The following is a 22992-nucleotide window of genomic DNA, read 5'->3' as shown; positions in this document are numbered from 1 at the left end:
CATTAAGCTTTACCTTGCTCACTGAGAGAGTATGCACGGCTGGAAAAGTGTGTAACTACAGTAGATGGGGTTCCTCTCTGGAGAGCTGGCACTGCCAAATTTCAACATCCTTTTCTTCCATGTCATGGGGACTATATCTCAGGGAAAGGTTTACCTCTAGTTTTGTTTCTTGGCTTTGTTTTCTGCTTTTAACACCACAAACTTAAACTCCAAATAGGTACTCTTGCGACTGTACAGCAGCTTTTGTCTCACTTTTTCCCTATGAGGAAAGGACAGGTGGTGATACATTCCACTTTCTAATGATAAACACTGTTATTTAATTCGGGTGTGCTGAATTAACACCTGACAAGCCCTCTGCGGAGTGCTGTCGTGGGAAAGCAGGACTTCTGAAGAATTACTTTAAAAAGCTTTTCTATATCTACGCCAACATTTCATCCTTATGCCATCCCTGCTATTCTCTAGATCTTCTTCTCCCGGAATAATGACTACTACGACCTAGACCTCTGATTTCCATCCTCTGGATTCTTAGCACCACTTCTTTCTCTTCACCAGATCTTCTCCAGACTGACGGGACCAAGTCCTCTTTTTTGGCAAGGTGCTTTACTTGTGTATTATCCTCATAGATGGCTTGGTCTAAGCACACCCTGGCCTCAACAGCACTAAAGAATGAAACAGAGTAGTGGCTAACTTATCAAGGATCATGTGGCTAGCTAGCGAAAAGCCAGGGGGTAGAAATCAGCTTTCATTCCCAGTGCCATGATCTTAAGATGAATCGCAGCAGGGTACATCCTAGAATTGTTTCCAAAAATGGTGTTGCTTATGTTACTCCTGTATCTTTTTCTGGACCTTTTGTAATGAGTGTTCGTAAGCCAAAGCTGGGGAGTACAGTCCTTAGCTGTCAAAGTTTCTCATGTACTTTATTAGCATCAGATAACTGCATACACAACTCCTATCTATACATTTTCTTACAGATAAAACATGCTTTTTTCTTTGGCCTGTTTAAAGGATCCATGCAGAGCTGATTTTGCCAACAGGCGCTTTTTATCAATTTATTAGTTGAATATCATAACTTGATAGGGAGTCAGACATTTCCATCTAAGTTATAGAAGTCCAGTGTGAAAAAACAAATTATAAAATTACTTATAAATTCAGCATTCTCACCCCATTCAAGGGAGATTAAGGTACAAAAAGTAAAATAAAGGTAAATCAAAAGACAGTACATAAAAAGATAATATCCATGATACTTTCTACGTTTCAAATTAGGAACTCCTAAAATTAATTTTCTCTCTCAGCAATTTCAAAGAGGTGGTTTGGCTTGGCTGTGAACAATACACAGTCATTGTTCCTCTGCAGATACTCCTCCATCAAGCATTAGTCACCTTTAACTTATGATTTGGAGTTCACCTGTTGTACAGAGGAATTTAAATGCTTCAGGAGAAAAGGGTATGAAATTTTTTTAATTGAAAGAAGACACAAAGAGAATAACATCACTTCTGTTCATATTCCCCAGAATGGATCAGTTAACACCATGGAATAGGTGCAGCCAGATTTTTTTTTTTTTTAAGGAAAAGTAATTGTTTCTGTAAATTAAACAGGTTCACCTTAAGCAATTTAAACAAAGCAAAAAATACAAAAATGAAAATTCAACATTAAATTTTCGCTAAAATTAATAGAGAAGGAAAGTACAGTGGATTCAAAGTGTTTCTTCGATATAAGAGAGGGAATCTCCTTCAAAACCGTCCCCTGTAAGTTTAAGAGACGACCAAAACCCACTAAGGCGTTAGTCCACATCTCATGACACGTGTCACACGCATGTGGCGCTGACTGCCCAGCCTGCTGGGATAGGAGGGCCTTTATACTTTATGCTTGCTTTCGTATTCCCTCCCTCCGCTCCAGATTTTTGTTAGCTATGTCATTTTATACTGTCAAAGTTTAATAAAACAAAAACCACTCTAACCTGTAACCATTATTCTCATATTTGTAGCATTAGTTCTGCATTTAAACAGATTCCATATTCACCACCCGTCTTTGCAAAGAGTGCCTGCACTACACAGTTCTTTATTTTGACTTGTTTTTTAAGCTCGATTTTACTATGAAGCAATTTTTTCAAAAAAGATTATGAAACCAGTATCCCAGCAATTTTGCACATTAGAAAGTGCAACTTTTTCTTCAACATATTGGAATGATGCCCTGTTAGCTTGTAATATTTTGGGGTCATCCAAACTCAGAATGTCGCAGACGAGCACTAGATGACCTTCCGTGAGGACGAAAATGTTCTCCATTTGCACTGCCTAAAACGGGAGCCAGCAGCTACCAGGCAGCATGAGGCCATTACCACACGCGGCTGGCGAGTGGCTATCAGATTAGAGAGCGAGGCACAGCCGGTGCTCTGCTGGTTTCGAGCACTGACTATGCTGTGAGAAATCCAGATGACAAGTTTTGGTCTCCCCACACAGCTTTGTAGGTAATTCGCTCTAAGTGTTGATGGAGCATTCTGTGTCAAATTTTCCTAGAACACAGGCTGTTCTTTTAATTTGCATATTTGAATCTTTGTTCATTTCAAGGACCTCCTCTTGCTTATACTTTTGAATATGCCTTCTTCCCATTTGTTCTGGGGTAGCCATCACCCTTAGTGTCAGATCATCTGTCAGTCAGCTCTGCCCATTAGCTAATTAACCTCTGCTTTCACTGCAGTTATCTCAAGACTTTCTTCTATGACAATATCTCCTTTTCAGCACTGTCCACCGAAGAGACTGCTGTTCTGTGGTTTCTACAACGGTGTAGTGGGCTTCAATTTGTTTCCTTAGTGGTACAATCTTCCGTCTCATCCATGGTATTTTTTTTATTATCTTATCTTTTGATTTCTTAATTTTATTGAATTCATGTTTGAAAGGAAGACCCTGGCTACACAGTGGCTCTGTTTTTTCCTCTGAGATTTTGTTAAATATTTTGTATTACCTAGCTGAGGAGTACATGCCAAAATCTGGGTTTTTAGGATTCAGATCATTTCCCAAATACAGAGTGCTATCCCGGGGCCTTCATTTTAACTAATATTCAGATGCTCACTTTCTTTTCTCTTTTTTTGGGGGGGGGGTGTCTTTTTAAGGCTGCATCCACGGCATGTGGAGGTTCACAGGCTACGGGTCTAATCGGAGTTGTTGCTGCCAGCCTACACCACAGCCACAGCAATGCCAGATCCGAGCTGTGTCTATGACCTACACCACAGCTCACAGCAGCACTGGATCCTTAACCCACTGAGCGAGGCCAGGGATGGAACCCACAACCCCATGGTTCCTATCGGATTCGTTTCTGCTGTGCCACGATGGGAACTCCCCAGATGTTCACTTTCTAATCTCTTCCACTGGGTTTTTCTTTCTAGAAGTTTCTATAACTTCTCAGTCAATAATATACTTGTTTTCCTTTTCTCCATATTTGGGATATGACTGAATCCTCTGGGAATTTTGCTGACTTACCTGTACAGCACAGTGACATAAGATAAGCAGAGAAAGTCAAGGTTAGAAGCCAAGACCTGCTACGCCTCTCTGCTTTAAAATAATCATTTCTTCTCTTATTGCCTAGTGACCACTTTCCTCTTAGGCTGCTTTTAGTGGGAAAGTATTTGCCTTAAAGAAAAATTATTTAGGAAGTTTACACTTGTGGCATGGGTTTGATCCCCAGCTTGGGAACTTTCATATGCTATGGGGTGCAGACAAAAAAAAAAAAAAATTATTTACTATTTTGTTAAGCTGTTGGGTAGGAAATTATGGGATCAGTTTCAATCCACCTTTGGGGCAGTATTTAAACAGAGGAGTCTCAACACCTGAGCCTTAGATAACAGTGCACATCAGCTACACCTCAGAAAAAAGACTTAGAACCTACCTTGCTCTTACAGCATCATAGTATTACACTCTCATTTACATGCCTGTTTCCTGCCTCCTAAGATTCACTCCACAGCTCTTTCTGGCCACTTGTTATGTGCCAGGTTCAAGGTATACAGTGGTAAATAAGACAAACAAGGTTCTAATATGTTACCTGTGGGTGGACATTAATTTTTAAAGTGAAGGTAATTTCAGACATTGTGAAGAGCTACAAATAATATCAAACATGATTATGAGACAGAGAGTAACAACATTAGAGGCCTATTTGAAAAAGGTGGGCAGAGAACATCTCTATGAGTTGGTGTCTTTTTTTTTCCGGCCACACCTGTGGCATGTTGAAGTTCCCGGGCCAGAGACAGAACCCATACCACAGCAGTGACAACACTGGATCCTCAACCCACGTGGCCACCAGGGAGCTCCACGTTAGTGGCTTTTAAGCTGCGATATACATGATGAGAAGGAACCAGCCATAGGAAAATCAGGAACACAGTATCCCACATGTCAGCAAGACCAAGAGCAAAAGCCAATGAGAATGAATGAGCTCAGTTCGAGAGACAAAAAGCAAGCTGGTGTTGCCAGAGCATGATGGGAAGGGAGTGTGGTTTACGATGCAGTCAAAGAAGCAGGCAGGAACCAGACAACTCAGAGCCTTGAAGGCCAGAGGAGGGTGGCATTTTCGCTAAGCTAATCAAGTTGTCTTCAATGCTATTTTCCTATAATCATCTGGAAGTGCTAATTCTTATTTCCTATCTAGCAATGGTTACCTTAAAAGTTATTTAAATGTATGTACATTACAAAAATATATTGGTAATCATATAAATTCATATGGCATAAAAAATGTAGTGCCCCTTGCTCTTTTGCACCAAGCCCTTCACTGTCCCCAGAGAGAGCTCTGATAGGTGTCAGAGCAGGTGTTCCAACGTATTTAAATACACACATGCACATACATACTTCTTAACATACACAACACAGAATTATGACATACGTTCTGTCTATAATTTTTCTCATTATTAAGTCTGGCAAATCCTTCCTTGTTCTTTCCTAAAGATATAGACTTTTCCAAATACGGATCCACTATGGTTTAACTATTCTCCTAATGATGAGCAGTTACCAATGCTTTTAAATAAAAATGTTAGATTTATGCATCCATCTTAAGGAGTTACAAGAAGAACACCAACCAAATCTAAAATAGAAGGAAGGAAATAATAATAATAAAGAACGAAACGGGAAAAATGGTGGCTTACTGTTTAAACTGGCAATTGTTTACTAGCATCGGGCTGGCCAGTGGAGTGGTATTAGAAAACTGGCTATTGCCGAGTATCTTGCTTTCTCCTTTCTTGAATGCTCCACGTGTCTATATGCCACCCAATTCTGAACTGAAGCTTATCAGTAGCTATTAAACTTTCACATAGGAACTTTAGAATAGGAAATCAGTACTTCATATACTTAAACATTTTAAGCCTGACAAAGTAAAATTTAAAACATGGTTTACAAACAGACATCACACCCTTAAAGGAAATAACAGAAACAATTAGTAATCTCTCTATGCTCTCTTCATAGAGATTTCAAAATAAATCTAAGGTTATGCATAGGATGTGGGTTTTTCACTGGGAGTAGTATTACAGAAGGTTTGTGGTATTAAAGGGTCATGACACAATGCAGGTTGCTTAGTCTCAAATGCAAGGGTAAAGCTTACATTAAAAAAAGTATTTTAAATTACACCCACAAGTGAAAAATGTAACAAAAAGAGAGATTATGCTACATAAGGATATATATACAAGCTCTCCCTCTCTCCTTTGAAAAAGTTATACTATTTTAGAGACCATTAAAAGGCATTGTCTTGACTGTTTTAAAAGTTAAATAATACTTTTTTTTCAAGGCTATATTATGAAACTATGTTCAACGGTCACAGAGGCGACCATATTAACTTGCCACAGCAGGGGCACGATTTCTCAGTCCTAATTTGATATTTTCAATTAAAGCAAAATACATTAAGCAAATTATAACTGCATATGAAATTACTATAGTAACAGAAAACACAATGATTTGAGTAAATCCGTGACAGTTGATAAGCAATCACCGTGATTAATCAACATAGCCTTACTGAAACATCAATAGCAACCACTAAGCTTTAGTAAGTTATTACTGATTTGTACTTTGCCCTAAGACAAATTAATCAGAATGGTAAATGTGGTAAATAGTAGCCCCTCCATGACTTCAAGTGACTCATTTGAAATATCTAAAAACAAATCATACTCATACCATGTACTATTGGTAAGTTTCTAAAACAGTTTCCTGTAACTTCAGGTCACAGACAAAAAGGTTTGAACATTCTTTACGTTTTAGTAACTAGAAAAAAAAAAGTACATATAAATACTTTTAAGAAATAATAAGGTAAGATGAAAAGTATGGAAGAGAGAAATCAAAAATTTTTTCTTACTACAGAGACTGATTTAATTCCATTTCAGAAGAGAAATAAAACCACACATTTTAAAGTGATGTTTCTTATAACACCAGCAAAATACACACATGAAAAATGCATTTGCACAAGGTCTAAAAGCTAGAAAATATTTCTTATAAATCAGTTTAATTTGAAATGGATTAACTTTGTGACCAATACTTAAAATTCTATATAATTCCAGGGATTCCTAAAATTCATGGAATTATATAAACTATTTTTAGTAACAACTTTTCTCAGTTTTAGATTTACAGAAAAACTGAGAGGAGTTCCATAAACTCCCTTGCACTGTTTCTCCTATTATTTTATTTTATTTTTGTCTTTTTAGGGCCACACCCATGGCGTATGGAGGTTCCCAGGCAAGGGGTCTAATCAGAGCTGTAGCTGCCAGCCTACACCACAGCCACAGCAACACCAGATCTGAGCTGCATCTGCAACCTACACCACAGCTCGCGGCAATGCCAGATCCTTAACCCACTGAGGGAGGCCAGGGATCAAACCCGCAACCTCATGGTTCCTAGTCGGATTAGTTTCTGCTGTGCCGCAGGGGAACTTCTGTTTCTCCTATGATTAACATCCCCGTGGTTAGGATAAGTGAACTAATATCTATACATTGTTACTAACTATGCAAGTTTCTTTTTTTTTTAAACCCAATGCCCTTTTTCTGTTGGAGGATCCCATGCAGGATACTACGTTACATTCAGCAGTCATACCTTCTTAGGTTCCTCATGGCTGTGCTACTTTCTCAGACGTCACATGTTTTTCATGATCCTGATAGCTTTGGGGAGTATTACTGGTCAGGTGTTTTGTCAGATGCTCCACTATCACGATTTGTCTGCTACTTTTCTCATGGTAAGACTGTGCTTACGGGTTACTGGAGGAACACAGAGGTGAAGTGCCACTTGAGCACATCCCAGCAAGGGTACATACCACCAATGCGATTTACAACGCTGACGCTGACTTGGATCTGGGTGAGGTTCCTCTGTGGCAAAGTTACTCTTCTCCTCACCCTTCCCACACGATACCCTTTGGAAGGAAGTCACTGCGCACAGCCTACACGTAGGGAATAGAAATTTATACTTCCCTCCTGAAGGCAGAGTATCCACAAAGATTATCTGGAATTCTTTCACAGAGAGATGATCTCTTCTCCCTCATTTGCTAATTTATTCAATCATTATTTATATCAGTATGCATCCGTGGGTATTTACTTTATACCTTTTGTAACCCACTACTATGTTAAACATTTTTTCCTACCTTAAACATGGTTCTGTCTTTGGCCATTTGGAGCTTTTTTGCAGTTGGCTTCTCTGGGGCCCTTTAACATAATCCTGTTGATGTAGGGTTTTATGTTGGAGCACCTGCCTACCTCCTGACACTGCAAGATGCCCCAGGGTCATCTTGCATCTTTGCTGTTGAACTCCTGGAGTCAGCTATCTCTCTGAGGAGCCTTGGTTTCTTTACTGGGAGAATGGATATCAGAAACCAAGATCTGTATGCCAGATGCACATAAACCAATTCTTAGTAACACTGGTGGTTTGGTGCGTTAGGGTCTAACCTTTCTTCGTTAATTCTTTAGATGCTATTATGAGTTGATCTTGGGCATCTGAACCATATCCTTCATTCTTACATACAGCAATATCTTAAAAACCTCTAGATACTTAATCCCTTTGTGTTTACCTGCATAATAAAGTTGGAGATCAGCAAATCTTCTCTGAGCACTCAGTAAAATAAAAATTTTAACAGGATTTATAATACCTAATGACTTGATAGCAAGCTGAGTAAAACATTCTATATACCTAACTTCCTTTGATGAATTAGTATCAAGACTAGATAAGATTACAGAATATTTTTCTAATTTAAAAATGCTTAAAAATTTGAGAAAGTCATTAAAGAAAAATGAAAAAAGTTTTAATATTTAAATAAGTTGCTTAAAACACAAACCATGGTACTTAAAGAGAGGGAAAAGGCCTTCAAAAAGAAATTTGTTAGTCAAGAGTTGGCATATAAACCACCTGTTGTGAAACTATTATCAAATTAGCTCAGGAAATTAGAAAGCACAAACTGATCACAAAACCTCATGACAGACTCCATCATTTAGTAATTCATTTTTGTAATTTTACATTATTAAAAAAATATTTTTAAGTTAAATGGCAAAGATTTTATCACTTCCTCTCCATCTCTGTCAAAACTGCACACTGATCTGGGCACACTGATTTAAACCCAACTCCCTCATTTTATGTCAGAACAGAATTCTGAGTGGGAGTTTTTGAAGCCGAGAGTGGTTGGGGTATTGCCCATCTGAGACATCCCTAGAGGTTATCTGTTGGGCAAACTGAAGAAAGTGGGTAAATGTTACTAGGTACCAGGAAAAGAACAAAAAGTTGGATTTGAGTAGAACTAAAGTGTTTTAAATATAAAACTTTCCATTATTTATAACAAAGCAGCATTAATCTAAGAGATGTGCTCAGCCTACAGAAGCTTTTAATGTGGTTATGGCATTAATATGTTCATCTTTATAAAAATCAAAACACAAATACAATTTCAGATTAAATATCAGAAGGCTTGGTTCAATTTCCATCTATTTTCCTCAACTAACTAAGCAACAATTAACCTTCTTGTGTTTTGTTCCACCACTTGGAAAGTGGAGAGAGTTCCATTTAGCATTAGTGTAAAAATAAAGGCCTTAACTCATAAATAAAATCTGGATCAAGAGAATATAATACAAGTTCCACTAACAGGAGGAAGAAACAATTTTTAACCATTTCCTCCCATCTAAATACTATGAATTCCTACAAGCAGTTTTTTTTTCCTGAATCAAGTTCAAATGAATCTTTCTAATAGGTTAAATGTCATCTAACTGATCACTCTCATGCTCAAAACCCTCCATGACTCTCCATCTTACTCAGAGGAAGAAGGGCCAAAACGCAGCCGGGGGTGCTATGGAACCTGCCCTGTTTTACTTCTCACACTTCCTTTTACTTCCTCTCCTACTCTGCAGGGACTCAGACACGACCCTGGCTTTGGCTCTTTGTCTTTACCACTCCCTTGGCAGGGTATCCTTACCACAAATCTGCACACCTCACCTGCTGCAAATATTTGTTTAAAAATGCCCCTGTAATGAACCTTTCCTGACCACATTATTTAAAATAGCGGTGGTTCCCTGCCCTCACTGCTCCAAGGGCCCCTTTCTTATTTTCTCTAATGTATTCATCATCTAAATTACACACTACAGGATTCATTTATTTTGTTCATCCTACTTCTCCCTCTACCATTAAGCTTGGTGAGAAAAGGGACTTTGGGTGTGTTTTACTCACTAATTCTTACAAAGTGTTTGGAACAGTGACTAGCACATAATAGGTACTCCAGAAATATTTGTTGAATTGAACCCAATACCCCGTTTATATTAATAATTTAATCTGTTCTCCGTTGGGCTTTTAGATGAGGATGATTAAAATAATGTGAGATGGTATCAGAGAGGTCTATAACAGAGTGGGTTAGAGGAGCACAGACGCAAAGAAACTGGCTGGACTGGCATCATTTGGAAAGGTTGATCACAAGCATGTCAAACTTGGGCTAGTCTTTGCAATGCTAAGCAAGGTCAAAGGAGGAGAGAAGACAAGCAAAGAGGGAATCTCAATGACCAATCTGAAGAGTTCTTAACTAGTTTACAGTGGTGCAAATACAAGTATAGGCTGGGAAGAGCAGGAAAGGAAGCTGGATGGGCATGTGAGAAGCAGGGCGGGAAGGGTCTTAGGACAAGTGGAACTGCAACTTTCTCTTGAAAGCCATGGGAAGCTTCTCAAAGATTTAAGTGAAGAACAGGGGACCAGTGGTAACAAAGTTATAGAAGGCAGTTGATCTGCCAAGAAAATCCATATAACTACCAAGACAGTACTTGCAATACTAAAGAAAAAAATTCCATTTTGATCCTGGAAAGAATTTAAGTTACAGAGTGGGTTCTCAAACATACAACAAAATCTCATTTTAAAATCATCTTCATGCTTCAGTTTTCTTCACGATAAAACGGGGATATTAATAACAACTGTCATACGACTGTTGTAAAGACAATCGTAAATAAATGAATATACGTAAATGGCTAACAACACTGCCTGGCATATTTTAAGTATTTGATGACGGGCTAGCTATGAATACTTTAAAGAATTAAAGTTACAGATAGTGGAGTTCCCGTCGTGGCGCAGTGGTTAACGAATCCGACTAGGAACCATGCGGTTGCGGGTTCGGTCCCTGGCCTTGCTCAGTGGGTTAACGATCCGGTGTTGCCGTGAGCTGTGGTGTAGGTCGCAGACGCGGCTCGGATCCTGAGTTGCTGTGGCTCTGGCGTAGGCTGGCAGCTACAGCTCGGATTAGACCCCTAGCCTGGCAACCTCCATATGCCACGGGAGCGGCCCAAGAAATAGCAAAAAGACAAAAATAAATAAATAAATAAATAAAGTTACAGATAGTGAGGTAAAACATGGTAAGTATGTAAAAATAAAAAGTTAAACATGGCTTACCATGGATGGCTACAAACTCACTCAAGTATACATTTCAGGAAAAACAAACTCTTAATTTGAAGCTGTATCTAATTCTTGGAAAGTGATAAATTCATTATCTTGGGTGGGTAAAAGCTATCTTGAAGGGAACTCAAAAGACCTTCTGCACTTTCCAGTGTGGTTGCAATTTTTGGAAGCCCTTGCAATGCCGAGTGTGATCTTTTATATAAGGCCATTGACGAGCTGATTTTCTGGAAACTAGTTAGGGAAGAGAGAACACTTGATATATGCTATCTCATTTAATCCCAACTCTATAGACGATAACTTCAGGGTCTTCAGTTTTGAATGAGTAAATTCAAAATCAGGTTAAATAACTTGTCAGAGACAAGACTGCTAATAAGTGATTTGTCTTCAAAATCTATACTCTCAACCAATCCAAAATCACTAGTATTATAAGAAAACAGTTATGACCACAGAGTTATTTAGGATTCTAAAATCCTCTTGTTCCCAATAACAATTAAATTTACTGATCCTTTTTATTCTGATCAGAGTATATCATATTTATTTTTGCAGGCTACTTAACAGAAATTCCATTAGCCTGAGACATTCAGTTAACTTATAGAGTATATGTGCAGATAGCAAGAAAAAATAGTGCCCTAATGACAAAAAAATTCAAATTGATGCACAGGTAAATACAGTGATAGTCTCTGAATTTAAAAATTTCAATATGTGGAGTTCCCATTGTGGCTCTGCAGTTTAAGAATCCAACTAGGATCCACGAGGATGTGGGTTCAATCCCTGGCCTTGCTCAGTGGGTTAAGTAAGGATCCAGCGTTGCCGGGAGCTGTGGTGCAGGTTGCAGATGTGGCTTGGCTTGGATCCTGCATTGCTGTGGCTGTGGTGTAGGCCAGCAGCTGTAGCTCCAATTAGACTCCTAGCCTGGGAACTTCCATATGTCACAGGTGCAGCCCTAAAAAGACAAAAAATAAAAAATAAAAAAATAAAAATTTCAATACTCAAATTACACACAACAAAAGTCACTTATTGTAGAAGTAGCAAATGAGTGAATTATTATACTAACTTCCTTAAATAAATATTTGGTTATATATCAAGTATCATACATCAACACTGAGGAATTCAGCAATTGAATAAAATGGGCAAAATTCCTCTTACAGAGCTTCTATTCTTGTGCAGACGACAAACATGTATAATTTATGGCAAGAAATACTTGCTTTGAAGAAATATAAAGCAGCATAAGAGTATAGTGATTAGGATATGAATATTATTTTAGATAGAAATTTGGCCAAAGGAGCATAAGAAACAATAGACTTGAATGGTGACATGATATAGTATTTAGAATTCATAATGATAATTCTGACCTGTTAAAAAAATGTCAAAATGGCATACAGGATATTTTAAAACATACATAATGGCCCTTTAAAGTTCAACCCCTTAATTCCATAGCAGAGTGATCTGCTCCAAACAAGCATAGCTGTACAGCAGACGGTGACTAAAATCCATCAACAAGTGTCATTCTGTTTGAGAAGGAAACCTCAGCAATAACTTTTACAAATAATTCAGGAAAATGGCCAAACTTGAAAGCTGCTACATTTAAAAAAGGTTAAATTCACAGTGAGACACTAACATAAAACAGCTCCTCCAGGAGTTCCCGTGCTGGCGCAGTGGAGGCGAATCCAACTGGGAGCCATGGGGTCGTGGGTTCAATTCCTGGCCTCACTCAGTGGGTTGGGGATCCGGCATTGCCATGAGCTGTGGTGTGGGTCACAGATGCGGCTCAGATCACATTGCTGTTGACTGTGGTGTAGGCTGGCGGCTACAGCTCTGATTAAACCCCTAGCCTGGGAACCTCCATGTGCCGTGATTGCAGCCCTAAAAAAGACAAAAGACAAAAGACCAAAAAAAAAAAAAAAAAGCCCCAGCTCCTCCAAAGATGGGGAAAAGGCATTATTATAAAGAATATTAAGTATATTACAAATGCAGTCATCTCTGAATAACATGGTGGGGGGGGGTATGAATTTTACCAGACCTGAGAGTTTCAAGTTGACTAAAGGATCTTTGCAAATAAATTTAACACTCTTCAACCTCATACGTAAATCTTAGCTACAGTATGCATGAAAATGAGTCTTTCTTTTTTTAAACTGTAGTATATTTATTTACTATGTTGTGTCAATTTCTGCTGTATAGCAGTGACTCAGTCATATATATATATATATTTTTTTTTTAAATATTATTTTCGATCCTGGTCTATCCCAGAGATTGGATATAGTTCTCTGTGCAAAACCCAGCATCAGATCTCGATGCTGCTCTTCTCTGTACTGTTCCAGTTTCAGTAAACGTGCTGCCGAAGCACCAAAAAAAAAAAAAGTATTTCTTCATCTAATGTATTTCCTCATCTAAACGAGACATTTACAGAAGTACAATTTTCATAAACATTTTAACAAGCAGGCTTTAATGATATCAGTAACTAATTAGATAATCATATGATTTATTGAATGAAGGGTTTGAAAGAATTTGCTTTGTGGGAAAACTCTGTATTCACAGTAGAGCAACAGTAATTGGAAGAGCTGGTCTGGAGAGATCTGAAGTGCAAAATACTTGACCAAGTTGAGTTCTCCCCCTGGTGGAACTTGAAAATGATCAAAGATCCCTTCTACGACTAAAACTAACTGAAAATGTACTACTCTTCTAACTGAAAAAGGACTTTCAGGTTTTAACAAGAGATCTACTTACGGGCATTAACCTGCATATAACAGATAAATGGATGAATAAAGGCTGAATCATTAAGACGTTTACGGAAAACACACGTACCAAACGTATTAAGAGCAAGCCGGCCAAGGGGAACTCTGTAAGCGGAAATCTCCAAAAGCAGAGAACTAAAGGATAGAGAACGACGGCGATTTCTGAAGGTTTAAATGCACGCAGAATGGTAAGGATTTTAAAAGAATTTTAAAAATGTGTAAAGAGTGTGTGTGTGTGTAGGGGGCGGGAGGGTGGATGGGGTGATTATGGTTAAGAGGCTAGAAATGCAGGTTTGGAAAATAAAGAAAAGCAGCATTTTGTGCTGAAGAGTTTTTATGTGATTTGGGAGGTAAAAGGCGGACAATAAAGGTTTTCCTGTTTTAGAAAGAGACCTCTGCGGGCTCTGTGGAAGAGTTTAGGCTGGAGAAAAAGAAGCTGGACGAGAAGTTGTGACGTTCAAGTGGGGATGGGGTCAGATGAATTAATGGAGAGGAATGAGGGAATGAAAAGGCTATGAAAGTTTTTTTAGTTTCTGAATGAAATGAATAAAATTACCTATTATTTACTCACAACTTTAATCTTTAGAAGACATTGAAGAGCTGGACAAAGTACTTTAATCTGTATGAATTATCTGAAGGCAAATCTACATGAGGAGGTAAGCAGGTGAAATGCTGGTAGGAATGTTCACCACTGCGAGCACTGTGAAAATAATTTGGCATTCTCGAGCAAAGTTGAAAGTTGGCAGACTCAGCCTTGCTAGGTACGGCGGTACATGAGAAAAGCACAAGCGAAGTTCCCACTAAGTTGAACAATTTGATAGAGATGATATCACTGAACAAGATTTGCGATACCAAAGAATAAGAACATTCGGGATGGAATAGAAACACATTTGATTTTAAACATGTTGAATCTGAAGTGCTTCTACAACCTCAGGAGGAGCTGTCTACTGCCCATTAAAAATACCGGCCTACTGATCGAAAGACACAAAAAAATTCAAAACAACAGCAACAGGAGTTCCCGTCGTGGCGCAGTGGTTAATGAATCCGAGTAGGAACCATGAGGTTGCGGGTTCGGTCCCTGCCCTCGCTCAGTGGGTTAAGTATCTGGCGTTGCCGTGAGCTGTGGTGTAGGTTGCAGACGCGGCTCGGATCCTGCGTTGCTCTGGCTCTGGCGTAGGCCGGCGGCTACAGCTTCGATTCAACCCCTAGCCTGGCAACCTCCATATGCCGCAGGAGCAGCCCAAGAAATGGCAAAAAGACCAAAAAAAAAAAAAACAACAGCAACAAAAGACAAGTCACAAAATGAGTGTATCAGCGACTGCACAGCTGGGAGACACGAACCCGGAGAAGGACGTGAGACCTCACGGCATATGAAAGCATGATTTAAACAGCTGATTACAAATATATTCTGCAATTCATTCTTGTCAAGTTTTTCTGAATCTGTGCTACTTTCTGGGGAATATCATCAACAGAACATAAAGGACACCATTTTACAAATTTATACAAATCCTGTGTTGTGATGACTTTGGACCCAGATCAAAAGAGGAGGCTGTGGAGGTCCCTGGTGGCCTGGCGGTTAAGGATTTGGTGTTGTCACTGAATGCTGTGGCCAGGGGCTCAGGTTTGATCCCTGGCCTGAGAATTTGCACATGCCATGGGTATGGCAAAAAAAAAAAAAAAAAAAAAAGATGAAGCTATAATATGTAACTGAATTTTGAATTGAAATTTAAGGACAAAAAGCTATAATATGTAACTGAATTTTGAATTGAAATTTAAGGACAAAAGGCTATAATATGTAACTGAATTTTGAATTGAAATTTAAGGACAAAAAGCTATAATATGTAACTGAATTTTGAATTGAAATTTAAGGACAAAAAGCTATTCTAAATGTTGCACTCAAAACTGTATGATGGCTTGGAATAGACTATAAAAAAACTTTGAAAAATATTAGATTTTAAATATAATACCTTGCCCATATTAGGAACTTACTACTTTATATTGTACAAGTAGAACATAATAAATGACAAAACACATTTTCAAAGCTCTGAATTTTCTTTTGAAAACAGCTTTGACAATATAGAAATATGATAAACTGTCATTCAAAAAAAGGATTTGGAGCACAGGCAACAAAAGCAAAAACGGGTTAGCAGGACTACAAAAATAAGAACTCTTAGGCATCAAAAGACAAAAACAAAGCAAAAAGGCAGCCAACAAAATGAGAGGAAATATCTGCAAAAATTCCTGCATATGTATCTGACAAGGGATTGAGACTGAGAATACACAAGAAATTTCTATAACTCAACAACGACTCAATTAAAAACTAGGCAGAGCATTTGAGCTTCCATTTCCCTAAAGAAGACATACACATGGCAAATAAGCACATGAAAAGATGCTCAACATTATTAAGCATCAGGGGAGTTCCTGCAGTGGTGCAAGGGGGTCTGTGGCGTCTCTGAAGCACTCCGATTCGGGTTAGATCTCCGACCAGGCACACTGGGTTAACGACTTCGTGTTGCGGCAGCTGCAGAATAGGCTGCAACTGCAACTCTGATCTGATCCCACAGGGCAGCCAAAAACCCCAAACAACACCCCCCGCCAAAACAAAAAACCCCAGACAGTTAACAAATCTTGGTGAAGACGGGGAAAACCTGGACCCCTGGGCATTGCTGGTGAGAGTGTAAAATGGTGAAGTGCTGTGGAAAACAGTATAGTGATTTTTCCAAATAACTGAACAGAGAATTACCACATGATTCAGCAATTCCGCTTCTGGGTATATACCTCCCAAAAAGGAAGGCTATCTGTACACTCATTCACAATAGCATTATTCCCAATAGCCAAAAGACAGGTGCAATCAACGAATGACTGGATAAACAAAATGTAGTATGTACATACTATGGAATATTACTCAGCCTTAAAAAGGAGGAAATTCTGAAGCATATCACAACATGAGTGAACCGTGATGACATTATGCTTAGTGAAATAAGACAGGCACAGAAAGACAGACATCCTATGATTTTACTTTTATGAGGGTCTTAGGAAGTCAAATGCAGAGACAGAAAGTAGAATGGTAGCTTCCAGGAGTTGGGGAAAGAAGGGAATGGATAGCTGTTTAATGGGCACAGAGTTTGAGTTCTGCCAGATCAAAGAGTTCTGGAAACTGGCTGCACAACAATGAGAATGTACTTAATGTCACAGGCTGTACACTTAAAAACTGTAAATTTTATGTTATTTGTATTTTAGCACAATACAAAAAAAAAAATCGACCTGGAAATGAGTAAGTGTTGAAAATAGAATCACAGTCCTCATGGTGAGGACACAAGTCAACATTCAGGTGCAGAAGGAAGGGAAACAACGGCATCATTTGTACATGTGCTTGGTTACTTTCACGTGGTACCTGGATTTCAAGCTCAGCAATGTGCTGCTGCAGTTCGGCCACAGCAGCGATGCTATCCGCTTCCCGGAGCCTCACAGCCATCACTTCTTCCTTATTCTGGGTGGTAAACAAACCAAACCAAACATAAACCATACAGTAAGCCAAACCATTAATAAAACATAAACACTGTAACATGCCTCACATTTAGCAAATAACAGAGACCCCAGATTACCTGAGAGAAGAAAATGCCATTATATCTTGAACTCAGTATGAAATGAATAAGTATACAGAATAACATTCCATCTTTAAATCACTCATATATAAGCACTGTTCAAAATTTTTAAAAGCTAATTAAAATTATTAAAATTACTGGTAACTGTGTTTTTTATCCAAGAACAATTACTGAGAACTTTCAAACACATAACTAGAACAACTGATCAACAGGGAATATGAATACTAAGAATATGTCAGCTAGATAATATTTTAAAAATTACATCCTTTCTGAGGCAATAAATGTTAATGAATATTCACTTTACCATACAAAGGAGAAAACAGAAACTGGATTGTATCATCATTCTAATCTTCCTAGGAAAAGCGCAATATTTAACTCTACCACCTCAAAATTTCACAAAGGAAAACCTCTAAAATCGTATTCTACTATATCCATGCCAAATAATTCTGCTCTAGAAGTAACAATATTTGAAGAAAGACAGAGAAAATGGGGTATACAAAAATATTTTGCTCCTTCATTAACTTCAGTTGAAATTTAACTCTTAGTATAAAAATATGCAGCATGATCAGCAGAGGAGAAATTTAGCACCTGACAGTAGTATAATATTAAAATTTTTTAAAATACGAAATTTAGTAAAAATATAATAATTAAACTTGTAAACAAAAAATACATACCCTTTTATCTTAGATATGACACTGGTACTTCACTTTGAGCAAATACTACTTTAAATGTCTTATCGGTTTACATATGCCAGAACGTGTGTTCTCGGTACCCAGTGCTGTGCTGTGAAGTGTTTAACTCTCAAGCAAGTATGTTCACGTGCGTGTACACATATGTGTTTGTATATACATTACATATTTTAATATAGACTGAAACAGAAGATGTATAGCACACAACACAGATAATAAGGTACACAATACTCATGGTTATAAATTCTATGCAGTCAATATACTCTCACAAAATGCTTTCACTAATTTTTGCCAAACTCTTGTACCCATAAGTCACCTATCATTGAAAATGAGGAAAAAGTGAAGTTTTGTTATGATCACTGGTTATTTTTTGTTCATATTATCTATTAGCTAATAGTAATCAAATATTGTTAGAAAATTTCTTAAATATTTTTGTGCTATTCATAATGTAAAGACTGAAGATAAAGTACCTTTTTAAGCTTTAAGATGCTTTAATGGTTTAGAGCAAGAGTCAAAAACTTTTCCTTAAAGGGCCATATTGTAAATGATTTTAGACTTGTGGGTCATACAGTCTATCTCAACTACTCTATCTGCCACTGGAGTGTGAAAGTGGCCACAGAAAACAGATAAATGAATGGGAAAGGCTGTGTTCCAATAAAACTTTATTTACAAAAACAGACAGCCACACAGATTTGGGATATGGGCTACAGTTTGCCAACCTCTGGTCTAGACATCAAGAAAACAATAAATCAAGTCCAGTTTACGTGGTGTAAATACTACCATCATGGCCCTTTTCACATTCGTGAGCATTAATGAATATAACAGCCGTAATGCACTACTATGTGGTATTTCCACCATATAGTACAAGAGCTACGAATAATCTCAAAAGCACAGATCATAGGATAATGTAAAAATAATTAGGAAATGATGACGTCTGAGTACATATTACCTTTGTTTCACCATAATTTGTGTTGAATAATTTAATTTTCAATATGGTTGTTTACCAACTGTGTCATGAAATTCCTGAAAACTTAACAATCGGTCTCTCGCCAGCCTTGGCTAGCCGGCTCCAGCACGCCGCTGTGCTTACGTTGAATAAAATTCAAATCTGTCAGTCCTTTCTTATAAACGCTTTAATGGTACCCCATAGATCTTGAGATAATACAACAGGTCCTTTTACTGGGGCCAAAATACTCTATAATTGGCTCCCCATTTATTGTTCTAGATTCATATCTTACCAGTTTTCCTCACCACACCCTCCCCCTCTCGCTAGAAGAATGAACTTCTCTCAGTTCAAGCCACCTGTTGTTCCTTCTCACGTCTGCTCCTCTCTGCCTAGTGAGCTCGCAGCTGCCTTTCCCTGACCAACTCCTACACGCCCTTAAACCCTCGGCTCAATCATTCCTCGGTCGGCTTTGCTTGAACGGCGCCCCCAACATTAACCCCCATCACACTGGCCTCCACGCCACCTCAGCCAGAGCACTGCTCAGGCTGCGCCGTGAGGATGTGCACATTTGTACGCACCCTTTGCTAAGAGAAAGCCCCCTGAGGACAGTGATCTTTCCCCAACAGTCGGTACCACCTTACACCCACGTGAGTGGGCCACCTACAAACCTTAGCTTTTAGCTGTACCCAAGCCTTTCGATGACTGCAGCCCCATGAGACTCTAACTCAGAGCCACTTGATTAAGCTGCTCCTGACCCACAGAAACTCTCTGGTATTAGTGGTGACTGCTATTTTAAGCCACCACAAAGTTTTAGAGATAACTTGTTAAATAGCAATAGGTAACTAATACATTTATATTCTACTAATTTTAACACTGTGTAAAAAATTACATCCATCAACTAAAAAACCAAAAACCAAAATTGGGCATCAATTTTCTCCTAATCTTCCCCTTCCCCAATCCAATCACCGAGTCTACAAAAATATTGGATTGATCTACTCCGCTTCAGTTCCATTACCAACACCCGAACCCAGGCTAGGAACGCTGCCTTGTACTATTACCTGATGATGATCTCGTATCAAATCCCTCTCCACACAGTGGCATGTGTGTTCTTTAGAAAATAATTACATTGGCGCTCCCACTGTGGCGCAGCGGGATCGGCAGTGGCTTGCGAGTGAGCGCTGGGACGCGGATTCAATCCCAGGCCTGGCACAGTGGATCCAGCGTTGCTGCAGCTTAGTTTGTGGCTGTGGCTCAGATCTAATCCCTGGCCTGGAAGCTCCATATGCTGCAGGATGGCCAAAAAAAAATTACATGGACTGCTACACGCATTATCCCCTAATAAATGCTAAACTTAGTTGCTGAAACTTGACGGATGTTTGCATAAACCCAAAGAGTTCCCCCCAATACATATTAATTATGGGAGGGTCTTAACATCTGTCCAGAAGCTCTCTGATAGTCTCTCCTTCAGGAGTTGTGGCCTAACGCCTCTTTGCCACTGGGACCATCGGTTAGAGTTAGTATCTTGCTTATAAGGAAGAGAATTTGAAAGGGGAAAGCTTGGGAGTGGAGAAAGCCGCCAGACACAAACTTGATCCAATGACCAAAGTTAAGAGCCTAAGAGGTAAGATATATGGACACAATATGCCCCCTGATATGATACACTGAGAAGGACACTTCACCCCTTTATTCTTCCCTAAAAGACACAACCTGGTCTAAGCATGAGAAAAGTCAAGACAATCCCAAATTGAGAGATTTCTACAAAACACTTGACTAGCACCTTTCAATAGTTACAAGTAAGGAAAGACAAGAAAACACTGAAAAACTGTCACAGATCAAAGAAGAATGAAGCACGATGGGGCAATCTGAATAAAGCCTCAAGTTTAGTAATACCCTTACGCCAAGTCATTTCTTAGTATTGGTAAACGTTTCATGGTTATGTAAAAGCTTAAAATTAGGAGGAGCTGATTCAAGAGCATATGGAAACTCTAGGTACTATCTTTGCGACTTTACCATAAACATAAAATTACTTCAAAACTAAGCTTAGGAGTTCCCGTTGTGGCTCAGTGGGTTAAGAACCCGACATAGTGTCCATGAGAATGTGGGTTTGATCCCTGGCCTCACTTAGTGGGTTGAAGATCTGGCGCTGCTGCAAGCTACCGTGTAGGTCATGGATGTGGCTTGGATTCAGTGTTGCCATGGCTGTGGTGTAGGCCTCAGCTGCAGCTCTGGTTTGACCCCTAGTCTGGGAACTTCCATATGCTGCAGGTACAGCCATTTAAAACATTTAAGTTTAAAAAAACTGAAGCAAATGCAGCAAATCAAAAAAATATATCATGTTTCTTTCCTATTTAAGACCTTTCAGTGCCTTTGCAGAGCATTTAAGGGTAAAACTCTTTTCATGCAAGGATCTCCCCCTGCTCTTCATACAGCTGGTTCTTTCTTACTCTTCAGGTCCCAGTTCTGACACCACCTCCTGGCACATGACCTTAACTACCACTTCACCTCACCTCCCACTCGTATCATTAGTCACGATATTTCCTATTTTTAATTTATTTCCTCACTAAACATTAGGTCCACCTTCTCCACTCAGTATTCCCAAAGCCTACAAGAGCAGGTGACAAACAGAAGACACCCAAATATTTGACAAATCTGTAAGGAGATGCCATCATTCTTTGAAGACTCATAATCTTACCTCTTCCCATCCCTATTCGAGAATCCCTGTCCTAGAACATAAAGTATATCTATCTAAAATGCAAAGATTTGGTTACACGATTTGCAAGTAACATGATGAAGAAACAGGTACTATCACGCCCTGTGGGTCAGAGTACAAAATGGTACAGCCCTAAGAGGGGTAACTTGACAAAGACTATGAGAAGTACAACTGTATTTACCGTTGAGCAAACAATCAAATTTACAGCAATTTATCCCATAGGAACGTATAGATACACCTCTATACATCTGAAACTGCGTCTGCACAAAGTTATTCCCTACACGCTGCTTCCAGTCACAGAGCACTGGGAACAACCCAAGTGCTCATCAGTAAGGACCTACTACACATCCATGCGATGGAAAACAACGTACCTTAGAAGCTAATGTGGTGAGGTACTGATACCGATACTCAAGGACTGATGTTGAAAACTCTACAAAACATACGGACAAAAACCCCCCAAAAGGAGGAAGTATTACTGTATTACTGTCTGCTAACTTTCATGTAAGAAAGAGAGGAAAAGAAAGAATTATATATCTAATTGAGTCTAAAAGAAACTCAGTAATAAACACAGTTACCTGGGGAGAAACAAAACGAAGGGGTGTGCGGTAGGGTCAGGAAGAGAATGTGATAAAAGGAGATGTAAGCAAGGTTTCCATTTATAGTTAGTGGAAAAAAATCTAAGCATTATGAAAAAATGCATAAGTATCAAGCTATTAAAATTTACATTAAATATAAATGGCAGATTTCTTTCCTTCTTATCGTTATTCCACATGTGCACAATACTATAATCATAATAACATGCTTTCCACAGCTTTCCTCACGTAATATTACTTATTATACAATTTTATGAGTTCGTATATGAATTACTAATCTTTTCTCCTCGAGATACACCCACACATTACTAAGAACAGAAAATCTTTCTATAACCCTCAATTTTACATTTACATAGGAAATCCTAATCCTGAGGGCCAGGGGTGTTTTGGAATTTCAGGCTTTTTAGACCTTAGAAGAGTAATGACATGCATAAACCATATATTAGCATTATCCAATGGGATCTGAGGCAGCATCTATAATGAAATAGTATGATCAACACTCCACACAATGAAGCAGCGAAGTATAAAAACTTCATGTGCCTCAAGGTAGCCAAAAGAAAAAATAAAATTATAAATGGCTGTATATCAATTCAAATCAGATTTTGCTTCCAAATGAAGCAAAATGTGTGAAATTTATGAAAAAATGTTTAGGTTTCAGAGTGTTTAGGATTTTCATACCAGGGAATCTTAGACTTTATTTCATTTTTACATGGGAACATTCAAATACAGTTATATAGGAAAAATGATACTAATATTAAAGAGAGTATCCTGAAATTTTACATCAATGAAAAATAACATGAGCTTTAATAATTATAACACATCATAAGCTATAATCATATAAAGCAAAAAGAAAATGAGTCA

General features: G+C 38.5%; 1 protein-coding gene across 7 annotated transcripts in view; it reads right to left on the bottom strand.

The window, feature by feature from the left end:
* Positions 1–22992, bottom strand: part of EVI5 (ecotropic viral integration site 5) — a 206609-nt gene that overhangs the window by 41004 nt on the left and 142613 nt on the right. For all 7 annotated transcript variants that reach the window (XM_047785305.1, XM_047785300.1, XM_047785302.1 and 4 more), the window contains one exon: positions 16983–17078. In XM_047785305.1, coding sequence (XP_047641261.1) covers positions 16983–17078 — 96 coding nt within the window. The remainder of the gene's footprint in view (positions 1–16982; positions 17079–22992) is intronic.

The sequence above is a fragment of the Phacochoerus africanus genome, chromosome 6 (genome assembly GCF_016906955.1).
Source record: "Phacochoerus africanus isolate WHEZ1 chromosome 6, ROS_Pafr_v1, whole genome shotgun sequence".
Classification (NCBI taxonomy): domain Eukaryota; kingdom Metazoa; phylum Chordata; class Mammalia; order Artiodactyla; family Suidae; genus Phacochoerus; species Phacochoerus africanus.
This window is presented reverse-complemented; position numbering and strand designations above follow the sequence as displayed.